The sequence below is a fragment of the Engraulis encrasicolus genome, chromosome 22 (genome assembly GCF_034702125.1).
Source record: "Engraulis encrasicolus isolate BLACKSEA-1 chromosome 22, IST_EnEncr_1.0, whole genome shotgun sequence".
Taxonomy (NCBI): Eukaryota; Metazoa; Chordata; class Actinopteri; order Clupeiformes; family Engraulidae; genus Engraulis; species Engraulis encrasicolus.
Genome location: NC_085878.1, coordinates 16293404 through 16308239, shown reverse-complemented (window position 1 = coordinate 16308239; position 14836 = coordinate 16293404). Strand labels below are relative to the sequence as shown.

The 14836-nt window shown below is 51.5% G+C and overlaps 1 protein-coding gene across 5 annotated transcripts in view; it reads left to right on the top strand.

Moving 5' to 3' along the window:
- The window catches only part of gse1b (Gse1 coiled-coil protein b), a 464646-nt gene that overhangs the window by 429322 nt on the left and 20488 nt on the right, over positions 1–14836 (top strand). For 3 of the 5 annotated variants that reach the window (XM_063187963.1, XM_063187961.1, XM_063187960.1), the window contains exons 4-6: positions 1134–1339; positions 12113–12282; positions 13616–13813. In XM_063187963.1, coding sequence (XP_063044033.1) covers positions 1134–1339; positions 12113–12282; positions 13616–13813 — 574 coding nt within the window. The remainder of the gene's footprint in view (positions 1–1133; positions 1340–12112; positions 12283–13615; positions 13814–14836) is intronic. The other 2 variants (XM_063187964.1, XM_063187962.1) reach the window with 1 other exon arrangement.

Here is a 14836-nt window from a genome sequence, read left to right as displayed (position 1 = left end):
CCCGCATCTATGAAACACACCCTCCACAGCTCCCCTCGTCCTCAGCACGCCGTCATCATCATCTCCTAGTCCCAGCACGTCTTGTTGTCCAGCCCGCCCGCCCGCCCGCCCGCACCCAGCTGTGTGTGTATGTGTGCTCTTGTGTGTGTGCTCTTGTGTGTGTGCTCTTGTGTGTGTGCTCTTGTGTGTGTGCTCGTGTGTGTGTGTGTGTGTGTGTGTGTGTGTGTGTGTGTGTGTGTGTGTGCGTGCGTGCGCGCGGGGTGTGTGCATGCTAGCGGGTTAAGAGAGTGTGAGTGTGAGGATGTGTCTTGTCGCCCACACCCAGGCAGTGTGTGTGTGTGTGTGTGTGTGTGTGTGTGTGTGTGTGTGTGTGTGTGTGTGTGTGTGTGTGTGTGTGTGTGTGTGTGTGTGTGTGTGTGCGTGCGCGTGTGTGCGTGCGCGTGTGTGCGTGCGCGTGCGCGTGCGCGTGTGTGTGTGTGTGTGCATGCCTGAGCCTGTGTGTGTGTTAGTGTGTGTTTGCGTGTGTGTACGTGCGCCTGTGTGTGTATCTGATTTTTCACAGCCGGCTTTGATCACCGTGGCACGATGCAGAACTGCGGGAGTCATATGACAGCTCTATCAAGGCGCAGGCTGCTGATGGATATCAGAAGCTGTTTATTTTCCTCTTTTAAAGACTAGTGCTGGCTTGGGGAGGAGAGGAGGAGGAGGAGGAAGAGGAGGAGTGGTGATGTGGCGTGTGCTGTTTTTTTTTTCTCCCCATCCGTTAAGTGGGATGAATGTCTAACTGGTGTTATTTTCCCTTGTTGTTTTTCCCCTCCCTCTCCCTTTCCCCCTCTCTTATCTTTCACCCTTTCGCCTGCTTCCCTTCCTCTTGTTCCTTTTATTCATTCTCTCTCTCTCTCTCTCTCTCTCTCTCTCTCTCTCTCTCTCTCTCTCTCTCTCTCTCTCTCTCTCTCTCTCTCTCTCTCTCTCTCTCTCTCTCTTTCTTTCTTTCTTTCTTTCTTTCTTTCTTTCTTTCTTTCTTTCTTTCTTTCTTTCTTTCTTTTTCTTTGCCTATTTCTCCATTTCAACACACTTTCTCTCTCTCTCTCCCTCCACCCACATCTCTCCCTCTCTCTGTCTCTCTCTCTCAGCAGCGGGCTCCTCCATCAGCAGTGAATCGTCCCCCGTCTCGTCGCCGGCTACCAACCACAGTTCGCCGGTCTCCACGCCCAAGCGGGGCCCCATGGGGCCGGTGATCGTGCCGCCCGGGGGCCACAGCGTGCCTAGCACCCCGCCCGTCGTCACCATCGCCCCCACCAAGACCGTCAACGGCCTCTGGAGGAGCGACAGCCGGCAGGTGAGGCAGAGCGTTTGCTTGCATTTCTGAAAAGATGCGTACAGGCAGTGCAGTGCTCTCCTGCTCTCTTTTTCTGTCAGGGTTTTTTTTCACTCTCACTCTACCCCTCTCTCTCTCTCTCTGTCTCTCTCTCTCTCTCTCTCTCTCTCTCTCTCTCTCTCTCTCTCTCTCTCTCTCTCTCTCTCCCTCTCCCTCTCCCTTTCTCTCCCTTTCTCTCCCTTGCCTCTTTTCTCCATCAAGCTTTCTCTCCCTTCCATCTTTTCTCTCTTTTTCATTCTCTTTCCATCTCTTTCTTGCTCTGTCTCTTTCCCCATTCTTGCTTTCTATCCCTCTTCCTCCCTCTTACACTCTCTTCTTCTCTTGGCCTGTCCTCCCTCTCTCTTGCTCTCTCTCTCTCTATTTCTCTCCCCTTATTCATCGGCCCCTTTTTTGTGAGCCCTTCCTCCTCCTCCTCCTCCTCCTCTCTTCTCCTCTCCTGTGTCTGCACCCCAAGCTGCACAATAGAGGTCCACTTGAAGTCTTTTCTTTAAAGCAGCGAGTGGCTCCCTGTGCGCCTCAGCTGCAGCACAAAAGGACGGACACGCACACGCACACACACACACACACGCACGCACACGCACGCACCCGCGCGCATGCGCTTCCCCCTCCTTTTTCGTGCTGTGGGCTCTCACATTCACACAGTACTCTTGGGCGCATAGTCAAAATAGCAAACACACAAATATATGCATGCAGCCAAATGTATGCACACGCACAAATGTATGCACGCACACAAATATATGCACACACACAAATATATGCACGCACAGACACGCTGTCTCTGGAGAATTACATTTTTATGTCTTGATTATGAACCCGTGGCATGGCAAAATGTATGTGGCATATGCGTCCCTGCATTTGGGGTATTGGAGGATACGCACACACACACACACACACACACACACACACACACACACACACACACACACACACACACACACACACACACACACACACACACACACACACACACACACACCAAAGCCCCTGTGTTAAACAATGCCAGCTGCCACCAGGCCACAGAGGTGACAGCCTCAACGGCAGCCAACATCTGTGCCCCCCTCTCTCTTCCTCCCTCTCCCCTCCCTCTCTCTCCCTCTCTCTCCCTCCCTCTCTCTGTCTTGCTCCCTTCATCTTTCTCTCTTGGACCCTTCCAACTGCCTCAAGCGCTGAAATCCACCTTTGACTTTACATCAGATCTCTCTCTCTGTTTCCTTATTTCCTCCTTCTCATGCCTCGCTCATCTCTCCTCTCTCCTACTCCTCCTGTCTCATCTCACCCATTCTACCCCTCATTCCCTCTCTCCTTCTCCATTCATCTTACTTCCTCTCTCTCTTCTCTCTCTTCTCTCATTTCTCTCATCTCTCTCTCTCTCTCTCTCTCTCTCTCTCTCTCTCTCTCTCTCTCTCGCCTCTCTCTCTCTCTCGCCTCTCTGTTCTCTTTCTGGGCGGTGGACGCTATGGCTTTGATAAGGGGGCTGTGGGATTATGGCGGCCTCTAATCCCTGCCTTATCTGTAGCCCGCTGGCTAATGGCAGCCGAAGCAGCAGCACCACCAGCAGCAGCCGTAGCAGCAGCCCAGCGCTCAGCCCTCCTCTCCCCAGGGACGATGCAGTCTGGGCGGCCGCCATTAACCCACCAACAGCCTGGAAGATGGAGAACGGTGGGAGGGAGAGAAGGAGAGGGAGAGGGAGAGAGAAGGGGGGGAGGAGAGAGAGGAGGAGAGGGTGAAGGAGAGAGAGAAAGAGAGAGAGGAGGAGAGGGTGAAGGAGAGGGTGAAGGAGAGAGAGAGAGAGAGAGAGAGCGAGAGAGAGAGCGAGAGAGAGAGCGAGAGAGAGCGAGAGAGAGAGCGAGAGAGAGAGCGAGAGCGAGAGCGAGAGCGAATGATGAAACTAGATGCTAGTGGTGAGTTAGAGGAAAGAGGGAGGAACAGGATAGGTGAAGGAAGATTGAGGACACAGAGAGGCAGAGAGATGATGGCATGCGTAGTGTGTGTCTGTCTGTCTGTCTGGGCGTCTGTGTGCGTCTCTGTTTGTGTGAGGTGGAAGGGGGTCAATGTATGGGGTACAGCACAGGCCAGGGTCATTGACCTCTCCCCCCCCCCCTCTCCCCCAGCCGTGCCCTCTGACCTCTGCAGAGTCGCTCTCTCTCTGCCCTGGCCACATTAGCCCCCGCTTAAAAGGAGACCAGAGGGGAAAGGTCAGCCTGTGTACTCATTGGGATCATGAGGGGAAGAGGCGGGGGGGGGTGTTTATGGGGAGGGGTTGGGGAATTGTCTCAGCCGCCATCACAGTCTCCCCCCACCCCCTACAAAATTCCCCACACACTCAGTCCCCGAAGACATGCTGTCGTAATGTGTACACAATGCTAATAATGATCCGTGCATGCTAGCCTTAGCACGCTAGAAGCTACAAGGGCTTTATGCTCAGGGAAGCCGACGTTAGGGGGGGCAATGGGGTCATTTGTCCTGGGCCCAAGGAGAGAGGGGTCCCAGAATTGGGTTTCTATTACATTGAATGGTGGCCCTTTCAGATGATTTTGTCCTGGGCCCCAGCAAAAGCTGTCAGCTTTTGGTTTATGCTGCTGCTGCTGCTGCTGCTGCTGCTGCAAGTTGCCTCAAATAAAATGTGGTTCTTGCTAGATAAGCAAGCAAAAACAACAAGCTCCTCTCGTTCCAGCATGGCAGTGCATCTTAACAGACCCCTAGAGCCATGCCTACTTAACAACCCGTACACAACCTCTCTCTCCCTCTCTTTCTCTTTCTCTTTCTCTTTCTCTCTCTCTCTCTCTCTCTCTCTCTCTCTCTCTCTCTCTCTCTCTCTCTCTCTCTCTCTCTCTCTCTCACTCTCTCGCTCTCTCGCTCTCTCTCTTTATCACACACATACCCACACACACCACACACCACACACCACACACACAAACAACAGAAGCAGGGCATGGGGGGGATGTGTTCATGGACCCAGCATAACAGGGTCGAGGAGGGCCAGCAGAGAGCCAGTGTTCTTGACATTAGGATGGCCTCACCACACATACAATGGCCACCATGTGCTTTGCTCCCATTGTTTTTGGCAGTGGAGGTGGCAGGTCAGACCAGGACAGAGGGACGGTGGGCGAGAGAGAGAGATTGTGTGTGTGTGTGTGTGTGTGTGTGTGTGTGTGTGTGTGTGTGTGTGTGTGTGTGTGTGTGTGTGTGTGTGTGTGTGTGTGTGTGTGTGTGTGTGTGTGTGTGTGTGTGTGTGTGTGTGTGTGTGTGTGTGTGTGTGTGTGTGTGTGTGTGTGTGTGTGTGTGTGTGTGTGTGTGTGGGAGGCGTGGGGAACTGTGCAGGGGCTAGGCTGGCGTCCCTGTCAGCTCCAAGGGGCCACCCCGGCAGCGGCCGTGGGGGATGGCGGGGGTAAAGGGGATGTCGGAGGCGAAGGGGCTTGAGGGGGGTAGGGGCTGGGGGAGGTGAGGCCAGGCCAGGCCACGCCGGGGCCACGGGAGCAGGGCAGGCGGCGCAGGCGTAGGGGCGTCAGAGCCACCCAGAGGTCCAGGGAGGCAGCCATCTCTTTTCACATAGGGGCCGGGTCACAGTGCAGCAAGCAGCCAGCCAGGGTGCCTCCATGAAGAAAGACTACACACACACGCATGCATATACGCGCACGCACGCACGCACGCACACACACACACACACACACACACACACACACACACTAAACTTACCCCTCTCAGGCATCGTATGCACACACACACGAATAGGTACCCTTCGCACACACATTGCAGCACATACACAAACCCCCTCTCATTCACACACACAAACAGTCACTTCACACACATTCGGTCATACACACACACACGCACACACACACACACGCACACACACACACACACACACACACACACACACACACACACACACACACACACACACACACACACACACACACAGTCACTCACAGGACCTTCCCTAATGTCCCCACACATTTTCACCAAACAAAGACGGCTCTGTCTGCTCTGCTCCATTTGTCCACATTGAGCCGGAGGGGGGTCGGAAGGGAGGGGGGGGGGGTATTCCGAGCCAACACACACACACACACACACACACACACACACACACACACACACACACACACACACACACACACACACACACACACACACACACACACACACACACACACACACACACACACACACACACACAGCCTTTCCCTCGCACACACATAGCTGTCAAGTCAATTAGTCCCCTAAGCTGTGGCTTTGCTGGCCTGTCTGATGATCTGGTGCGCTGACCCTTGGGTGGCGGGGTGTGGAGGTCAGGTGGGGTTGTGTGTGTGCGTGCGTGCGTGCGTTGGGGGTATTTGGGGGGGTTAGAGGGGGTGTTGGCTTGTACAGGAGAGGGGGGGGGGCAGAGATGAGCTTGGGACCCACGGCCTTTTGAGCTAAAAGAGGGAGGCAGGGTGGGGGAGTGGGAGTTGGACATGTCAACCTAGGCCTCTAGACCCCCCCCAACACCCCCACCCCCCCCCCCCCCACACACACACACACACACACACACACACACAGTTTGGGTTACATCCTTGTCAGTCCCCTCCTCCTTCTCCTCCTCCTCCTTCCTACTGTAGCACTCCCATCTCTCTCCTCCTTGTTGCTAGCCTTCCCTCTCTTCGTTTTAACCCATTCACTCCATCATTCCCTCTTGTTTTGCTCCCTTATTCCAGCCCTCTATGCCTTTTTCTGTCCGTTTGTCTCTTCATCTCTTTCTTGTTTCTCCTCTCATGCCCCCCCCCCCTCTCCCTCTCTCTCTCTCTCTCTCTCTCTCTCTCTCTCTCTCTCTCTCTCTCTCTCTCTCTCTCTCTCTCTCCCTCCCCATCTCTCCTCTCCCTCTGCATTGATATGCAGAGCCTGCCTGCTCTCTCATCTGTGGCCTGGCTAGCCTGCCGCCTAATTTACTGTGAACAGCCTCTGTGTGTGTGTGTGTGTGTGTGTGTGTGTGTGTGTGTGTGTGTGTGTGTGTGTGTGTGTGTGTGTGTGTGTGTGTGTGCGCGTGTGCGCGTGTGTGTGTGTGTGTGCATGTGTGTGTGCGTGTGTGTGTGCGTGTGTGTGTGCGTGTGTGTGTGCGTGTGTGTGTGTGCGTGTGTGTGTGTGCATGTGTGTGTGCGTGTGTGTGTGTGTGTGTGTGTGCGTGCGTGCGTGCGTGCATGTGTGTGTGCATGTGTGTGTGCATGTGTGCGTGCATGTGTGTGCGTGTGCGCGCGTGTGTGTGGGAGAGAGAGGTTTATTAATGCACTCCAGGCAGTGATATGAGAGCCCCCTCCTCCTCCTCCTGTGCTTCCTCCTTTCCTTTTTATCTCTCTCATCCTCTCTCTTCATCCCTCTTTCTCTTCCTCCCTCCTTCCTCTCTCTCGCTCTCTGTCTCTCGCTCCCCCTCTCTCTCTCTCTCTCTCTCTCTCTCTCTCTCTCTCTCTCTCTCTCTCTCTCTCTCTCTCTCTCTCTCTCTCTCTCTCTCTCTCTCTCTCTCTCTCTCTCTCCCTCCCTCCAGTTTGCTCTCACCCCTCCATCTCCTCTCTTCCTCCCTGGCTTGCCCTCCCCATGGTGCGTGGGTGAGTGGGGGGGGAGGGAGGGAGGGAGGGAGAAGGTGATAGAGTGAGGGCAGAAGAGAGAGGAAGCGAAGGAAAGAGAGAGAAAGAGGGAGAGAGTGAGTGAGGGCAGAAGAGAGAGGGAGTGAAGGAGAGAGAGAGAGAGGTAGGGAGGGCCGTGGCGGTATTTGGCTGTAACGGCAGAAGGAGCGCTGCAGCTTGTAATTGCTTTTTAATTGGCAATTTGAATTCATCTCGCCATCTGAGAGGCACACACACACACATGCACACACGCACATACATATACACACACACATGCACACACACGCTCACGAAAGGCTCACTGACACACGGGGGGGTTCCCTCCCCCCCATTAGACACCCAGAGTGCCCACTATGTGTGTGTGTGTGTGTGTGTGTGTGCTTTTAGACTATGTGTGTGAGATTTTTCTTTTTTTCCTGGAATGCATTCCATCCTTACCCCCCCCCCTCCTTCTCTCTGTAAAAAAAGGTGCAGGTTCAAAGGTTATTACAAGGTGAAGTCTCTCAATTCGTGCAGTCCTCCTCAGCGTTTGTCAGCCTGGCCGAAAGCTCTCCAATTAACAGAGTATGTCGCCCCCTTCTCTATCTCTTTCTCTCTCGCTCTCTCGCTCTCTCGCTCTCTCTCTCTTGCTCTCTCTATCTCTCTATCGCTCTCTCTCTCTCTCTCTCTCTCTCTCTCTATATATATATATATATATATATATATATATATATATATATATATATATATCTCGCTCTCTCGCTCTCTTGCTCTCTCTCTCTCTCTCTCTCTCTCTCGCTCTCGCTCTCGGCAACAACAGAAGCAGCTCTCACAGCCGCTGGCGGATGCAGAGAAGAAGAAAATGGCACGGATAGCAGAACAGGCTCATTTTTCTTGAAGTGATGCTCAAAAAAATGGTTTTGTGTCAGTGGCACAAGATGCTCTCTCTCTCTCTCTCTCTCTCTCTCTCTCTCTCTCTCTCTCTCTCTCTCTCTCTCTCTCTCTCTCTCTCTCTCTCTCTCTCTCTCTCTCTCTCTGGATTATTGTGAAGCCTGTTGTCCTCCTCCTGTGTGTCCCTGCCCCCCCTGAGCTGTCGTCTCTTGTCGTGGCTGAATCGGCAGTAGGAGGATGGAGGGAGGAGGCAGGGAGGTAGAGAAAGAGAAAGAGAAGGAGGGAGGAGGAGGTAGCGAGGGAGGAGGGAGAGAGGGAGGTCTCCTCAGACAAAAGGCAACAAAGGGATGTGCAGCGTGGCGTTAGCCCAAAAGGGCTGCTGCGCACGGCTCCCCCCACCCTACACACACTACACACACACACACACACACACACACACACACACACACACACACACACACACACACACACACACACACACACACACACACACACACACACACACACACACACACACACACACACACACGGCTACAACAACAGGCTCCTCTTTCATTTTTAATGCCCCCCTCACTACGCACCTGCCGGTCCCCGAGAGACGTCATCGACAGCCCAGCAGTGCGGTGCGAGGCAGGCACTGAGGCTGGGGCCGGGCACGCCGCCTGACCCAGAACCTGATACGCAGGACTCAGGAAGCCACATCCAAACACACCCACCCACCCTTCACCACCCCCCACCAAAGCCCACCTTTCACACAACAACACATCCTAACAGCACCACTGCCCTCCCCAGTCACAACACCGTGCCCCCAGTCTCAACACTCCATCCACAGCCCTCCTCTCCGTCCACCCACCTTCCTCCACCTCTCCACAGCCTGTCAGCCTGACTTGTAGGAGCTTCTTTCTACCAGCAGAGGGAGGTGTGGAGCATTGTTTGTTTTTACAGCCTATGCATCTCTGATGGTCACAATCCATCATTTTGTGCAAGTTAGCTAGCTGGCGTGCACTATGGGAGTTTGCTATTGTAGGATTTTGATAAACTAGAGACATCAGTATTGTGAAAGTCTGTCTCTTGGACTGGGAGGACTCCATAACTCTGTCTTCCTTTCACTCTCTCTCTCTCCCTCTTGCTTCCTTCTCTCCTCGTCTGTTTTGTTTTTCTTCTGACGAACAATTCTCCACCTTACTGGAAAGAAACTTGAAACACAATCAGGTTCCGGCCGCTTTGCCAAATGTGTTGTGCCAGGCTAACAATAGCCCCCAAGCTGTGATGATACTGCAGCTAGCGACACAGTCAGGAAGGTGAATGGAGCCTCCGTCAATGATTAAAAAACATTTATCGTATCATCTTCTGTCGTAAGTGCTTCATTTTTTTTTTTACTTATTTATTTGTTTATTTGGTGATCTGTTCAGCCTCCCACACAAATGGACTCTACTTTTAAAAATAGACGTTGAATCAGAGGGCAATCTGGTGTTTTTCCAGGCAACGGGATGCGGTGCTGGTGATGGCGCAGTAGTGGTTTCAGTGATGGAGGTGATGGGTGACGCTAGGAAAGGGATGAAGGCAGAGGTGATGGTGGGTGGGTGGATGAGTGGATGGTTGGGGAGAGAGAGAGAGGGAGAAAGAGATGTGGTCATGGCCATCAAGGTGAGGGAGCGTCGGGGGCAGAAGAGGCGATGGAGTCATAAAGAAGCGTGGGCGACGGGGGCAGATTTACGACAATATTACTGGCAAAGAGGGAGAGAGAAAAGAGAGAGAGAGAGAGAGGGGGCAGAATGAGAGAGAGGAGAATGAAAGAGAAGAGAGTGCTCAAGTGAACACTCAGCAGTAGCCCAGATACTCTTTCTTCTCTCCCTCTCTCCACTCATCTCCTCCCTCTCTCCATATCTCCCACCATCTCTCTCTCCCTCCATCTCTCTCCCTCTCTCTTCATCCCTCCTTCCTTCTCTCTATATATCCCTTGCTTTACCTCTCCCTATCATCCCTCTCTCTCTCTCTCCCTCTCTCTATTATGCCTCTATATCTCTCCATCCCATCCCATCCCCCAGTAGCTAATGTCTTTATAGGCCTCAGAGAGGCCCCGGGGGCAGCGATGGCTCCATGTCAGGAGCTCCATCCACAAATAAAGAGAAAAGAGCCGGCGCTAATGGCTTTATGCCTTTCAGATGGACAGGGCCGGCCGGTCAATATGACAGACAGGGCGGTGTAGTAGACAGTGGAGGGGGTGGAGGAGGAGGGTGGAGGGTGGAGGGGGGATGGAGTGAGTTATTGTGCCGTTAAAGAGGTGGTGAGACACGTCTCAAGTCCTTCCCGGCCCTGATCTGTGACTCTGTGATTCTGACTTCTTTTGACATATCTGAACCACTTTTCTGGCTCGCTGCACAGTTTGGTGAGGTGGAGGGTTGATTGGTGGGGGATGAGGAAAGGAGAGTAGAGGGGGGGGGGGTCTCTTCGCTGTCCTACGCCTGTGCACTCCTGTCCTACCCCCACACTGTTGACGCCGTGCGTGCGAGCGAGCGTGCATGCGTGTGCGTGTGTAGTAGTGATAGAGCTGTATGCGGTCTATGAGGATATAGTTGCCAAGTGAAGCGTATTACACAACATGAAGTAAAGACTTGCCAGGGGAAGATTGAGATGGGAAGAGAGATGGTGACAGAGACATGATAAGAGAAAGAGAGGAAATAAGAGAGAGGGTGAATAAGACTAAGGAGGAGAGGTAGATGAACAGAGGGAGAAAGAGAGGAAAGAAGTTAGAGTTCTGTAGTGAGAGGGAATAAGAGCAAGATAGAGCGTCTTCAACATTAGTGGCATTTCATTGTACATGCTGATGGTGTGCAGTGTGGATGGGTCAGGGGCTGGAACAGGAGCACGGAGGTAATGGGGCACTAAATAGACTCTTCCTCTTTAACCACTCACCTTAGAGAGAGAGAGAGGAGAACATGAGGAAGAAAGAAGCGAGAAAATAAAAGGTAATAGATTTGTAAAGAGAGATAACCTGTGCTCCATAGGCTAGGGATTTTATTAGAAGCCATGTTTGCTGATGTCAATTGAATCCCCCCCACCTCTCTCTCTCTTTTCTTGATGATAACTGGCTATCAACTGTTAAGGGAACAAGTTGAAAGTTGATGTTGATTACTGGCATATGTACCCCCTCCCATCCCAACTCCACTCCCGTCATGTCATCATCTTCCATGTTAAGGTGTGGCACTCCTTTTTAGGTCCCACTTGCTCTTTTCCTTTTGCCCGTCAGGGCCAACAACACGATGACTCACTGTTTTCAAGCCTGTGTGTGTGTTAGAGAGACAACGAGCATGGGGGTGGAAGATGGAAATAAAAAGAAAGGGGGAGAAAAATTTGGTTGATGGAGAGAAAGAAAAAGTTGATGAAGGGGAGAGCAGGCGAGTAAAAAAGAATGAGTCCCTCTCCCTCCTTTCCTTTCCTTTTCATCTCCTCCACTTCCAAGGAAGGCATTGGAAAGGCCTGATTAGACTGGAATAGGCTGCTATGTTATGTGGTGCCAGGAAGTGGCTGTGGGATGAGGGCTGAAGGCGGAGGGCCAGGCTCTTAAGAGCAGAGGTCTGCGAGAGCTGCATCCACCTGAGATAAAGTTTTACTGCCTGTGCCAGGCCCCCTCCCTGGGAGAACCTCAGCTTATTTCCCCTCTCTCCACACTTTTATTTATACCTGCGACACAGCACTGCTTAGCTTGCTGCCTTTCCAGTTCCTGTCTGTGTGTGTGTGTGCGTGTGTGTGCGCGCGTGTGTGTGTGTGTGCATACATACGCGCGCGTGTGTACACTCTTGTGTGGATGATGCCTTTTTGCACAGCGGGTAATTGTTTGAAGTTTGTGTTTCTATGCATTTGGGTGTGTGTGTGTGTGTGTGTGTGTGTGTGTGTGTGTGTGTGTGTGTGTGTGTGTGTGTGTGTGTGTGTGTGTGTGTGTGTGTGTGTGTGTGTGTGTGTGTGTGTGTGTGTGTGTGTGTGTGTGTGTGTGTGTGTGTGTGTGTGTGTGTGTGTGTGTGTGTGTGTGTGTGTGAGAGAGAGAGAGAAAGGGAATGAGAGAGCAAGAAAGAAGGAAGGTCTTTTTGCTTCCTGTGCCTTGCCTGCACGTCAGGGCCCTGTGTGCTCTATGTGAGTGGACAAGCGTGTCGGTCACAGGCCTGAGAAAAACAATGACACATTCTCCATCTCTTCTTCTCCTTTTCACTCTCTCTCCAACCCTCTCTCCCTCTATGCCCTCTCTCTTCCTCTCTCTTTCTTTCTTCCACAGAGCGAGTCAGGGCCGCGGGGCTCCAGCAGGGAGCGCATGAGTTCGGAGGCGTCGCTGCCCCAGGAGAAGGGCGGCCCCTCGGTGCCGGCGCACCTCATGGGAAGCCCCTACGCCTCTTTCGCCCTGGCCCCCGGAGCCGTCATGGCCGACTCACGCTTCCAGCCCCTCAAGTGAGTTGCTGTTACTGTTCATCATGTGGGGATAGCTCCTGCATGCTCTATTTTCTCCACCTCACAACAACACACACCACAGTACAACCTCCACATGATTGGACACACACCCATTTACGCACATACCGTTAATACATGCACATACTGTACAGACAGAAGCTTTTGTCTTCTCTTTGTACTTCCATGCTCACCTTTTCAGCTTGGAAGCACACTAAACCACTCACCCTGCACATAACCAAAATACAACATCAGTTTTATTCTCCTAGCTTCTTCTCTGGTCACCTCTTTGTTATTGGCTAAATTGTACTCTTGTCACCTAACAGAGTTAACAACACATGCTGTAACAGTGATATATTGTGCACCCTGAATCTGAATATCTGGTGTTGAGTGTTCAAAAATGATCCAGAGAGTTTTAGTCAATTGAAGCACAGTTATGACATTGTGTCTTTTTTTAAAAAGGCATTGTGCAAAATGAAATTGAAGTAAAATTGGATTAGGCTAGGCAGAAAAAGCCCCTTCCGCACCAGGCTGTCATCTAAAACGGTTGGAGAGGCGCCGATGTTAGCACCCCAAGGTCATCTTTTCAGCTCCCACAGAAGGCCAAATACGTTTATGTAATGCACTCGCATTCGCTACAGCGTAAGCCACTTTGTGGCCAAAAAGCCCGATAATTGACTTAAATCTGCCGGAGCGTATCCAAAAATAATGACCCGTGTAAAGGCCAAAATGTTTTGCCCTCTCCCTACACAAGGAGGAGGAAGTTGCATTGTTTTGTTTCTTAGTGCACCATGTCATGAACAAGGGGACACTTCAAATTGAGCCCAAGTAGTTTTCTTGTGGGTGTGACATAGGTCATTACACAGACACAAGTTGCATTGACTGGCTCCCTACTTAATGTACCAAGTAGGAAGCTAGTGAATTTTTCAGACTGCACCCAAATATCTTTTTAAAAATGTCTCATTTCCTCTCTGTTTCTCCATCGCTCTCCCTTGACTTCATCGAAAGACGCATTGTTTTTTCCTCTATGCAGTAAGCAAGTGATTTCAGTTGAGTTGATTTTATTAATCCCCAATGGGGAGATTATTTTTCTACCTTACCAGCCACACAAGATATTAGTAAGACAGTGATACAAAGTCAGTACAATGACAATACAATACATGAATAAATAGACCACTGTCCATAGAACACACTATCATAATCACAGCACAGCACAGCAGTTGAAATGATCGTCAGCCGGGGGCTAAGTGTATTTTTTATGCCCAGCGTCTTACCGTACTGTACCTAACATCCTCTGTCTTGCTCTCTCTCTCCCCGTCTCTTCTCTCCACCCCAGTCTACCGAGGCAGATGCCCCACGGAGTGCCCCCTGGTGCCGTACCAGAGGAGTACCTGCGTGGCTTCCGGCCCTACGCCACGGCTGAGGACCTGCGCATGCCCTCCCTGCCCCTGGGGCTGGACCCCGCCACAGCTGCGGCCGCCGCCGCATACTACCACCCCGGCTACCTGCCACACCCCTCCTTCAACCCCTACAGGTGAGAGTGGCTACCTTTGCATCCATTTTTTTTCCATTGCACTTGCACTTAGCTCATGGTTCGATGTAAAGTAACTGATCATTGTTTAGGGTTACAAACCCCTCCTTTTGGTTTAAAATGTTTGAAATGAAAGAAGAACTAAGGAATCTTGGTTGAAGCTGACTTGTTTTTATTTCATATGTCTATGCTAGTAGGATGTGTAGGCTCTAATCAATAGGCTATCTTTATCATGAACTGGTGTACATAATCATATAATACAGTACATGTTACAATGTCAGTTCACTTCTGCAGTATATTGTGTTCTGTATATGCAACAGATTTCATGATAAAGCTGAATTCATTTAATTCACAATGTTATGCGGTACATTTTACAAGCATGTACTGTGTATAAATGGCTTATCAAAATGCCATGCGTGTTGGCGGCATAGCTACTGTATGCAATGGAGATAATGGCTGGATCACGGAAAAAACAAGTAGCATGAACATGAATGGCTGTTGCTGCTTTAGTGAGCTGATGTCTTTCTACTGGCTGCATTGTTGGTGTATGTGTCTCTGCGTGTTTGAGGTTGGGTGCGTTAGATGAGCTGTGACTGGCATGTCTATGAGATTAGGCTAGTGGGAGTGTGCTCAGAGAGAGATGGAGGGAGCGTGTGAGCCTGGATGACAGTGACTGTTGCTGATGACAAGTGCCCATGTAATGGCTTTAATGAAAGGCTAAGCCATCAAACAATGTCTTGGGATATACTAGTGTGTGTGCGCGCTAACGTGCACGCAAATGTGCACAGAAATGCACATGATCTCGCAAACCCACACACACTTGCATGCGCACACACACTAACACTGCAATGCACTACGATGTACGTAAATACACAGACACACATATACACACAGGCATGCGTGCGTGCACACACACACACACACACACACAGGCATGCGTGCGTGCACGCACACACACACACACACACACACACACACACACACACACACACACACACACACACACACACACACACACACACACAC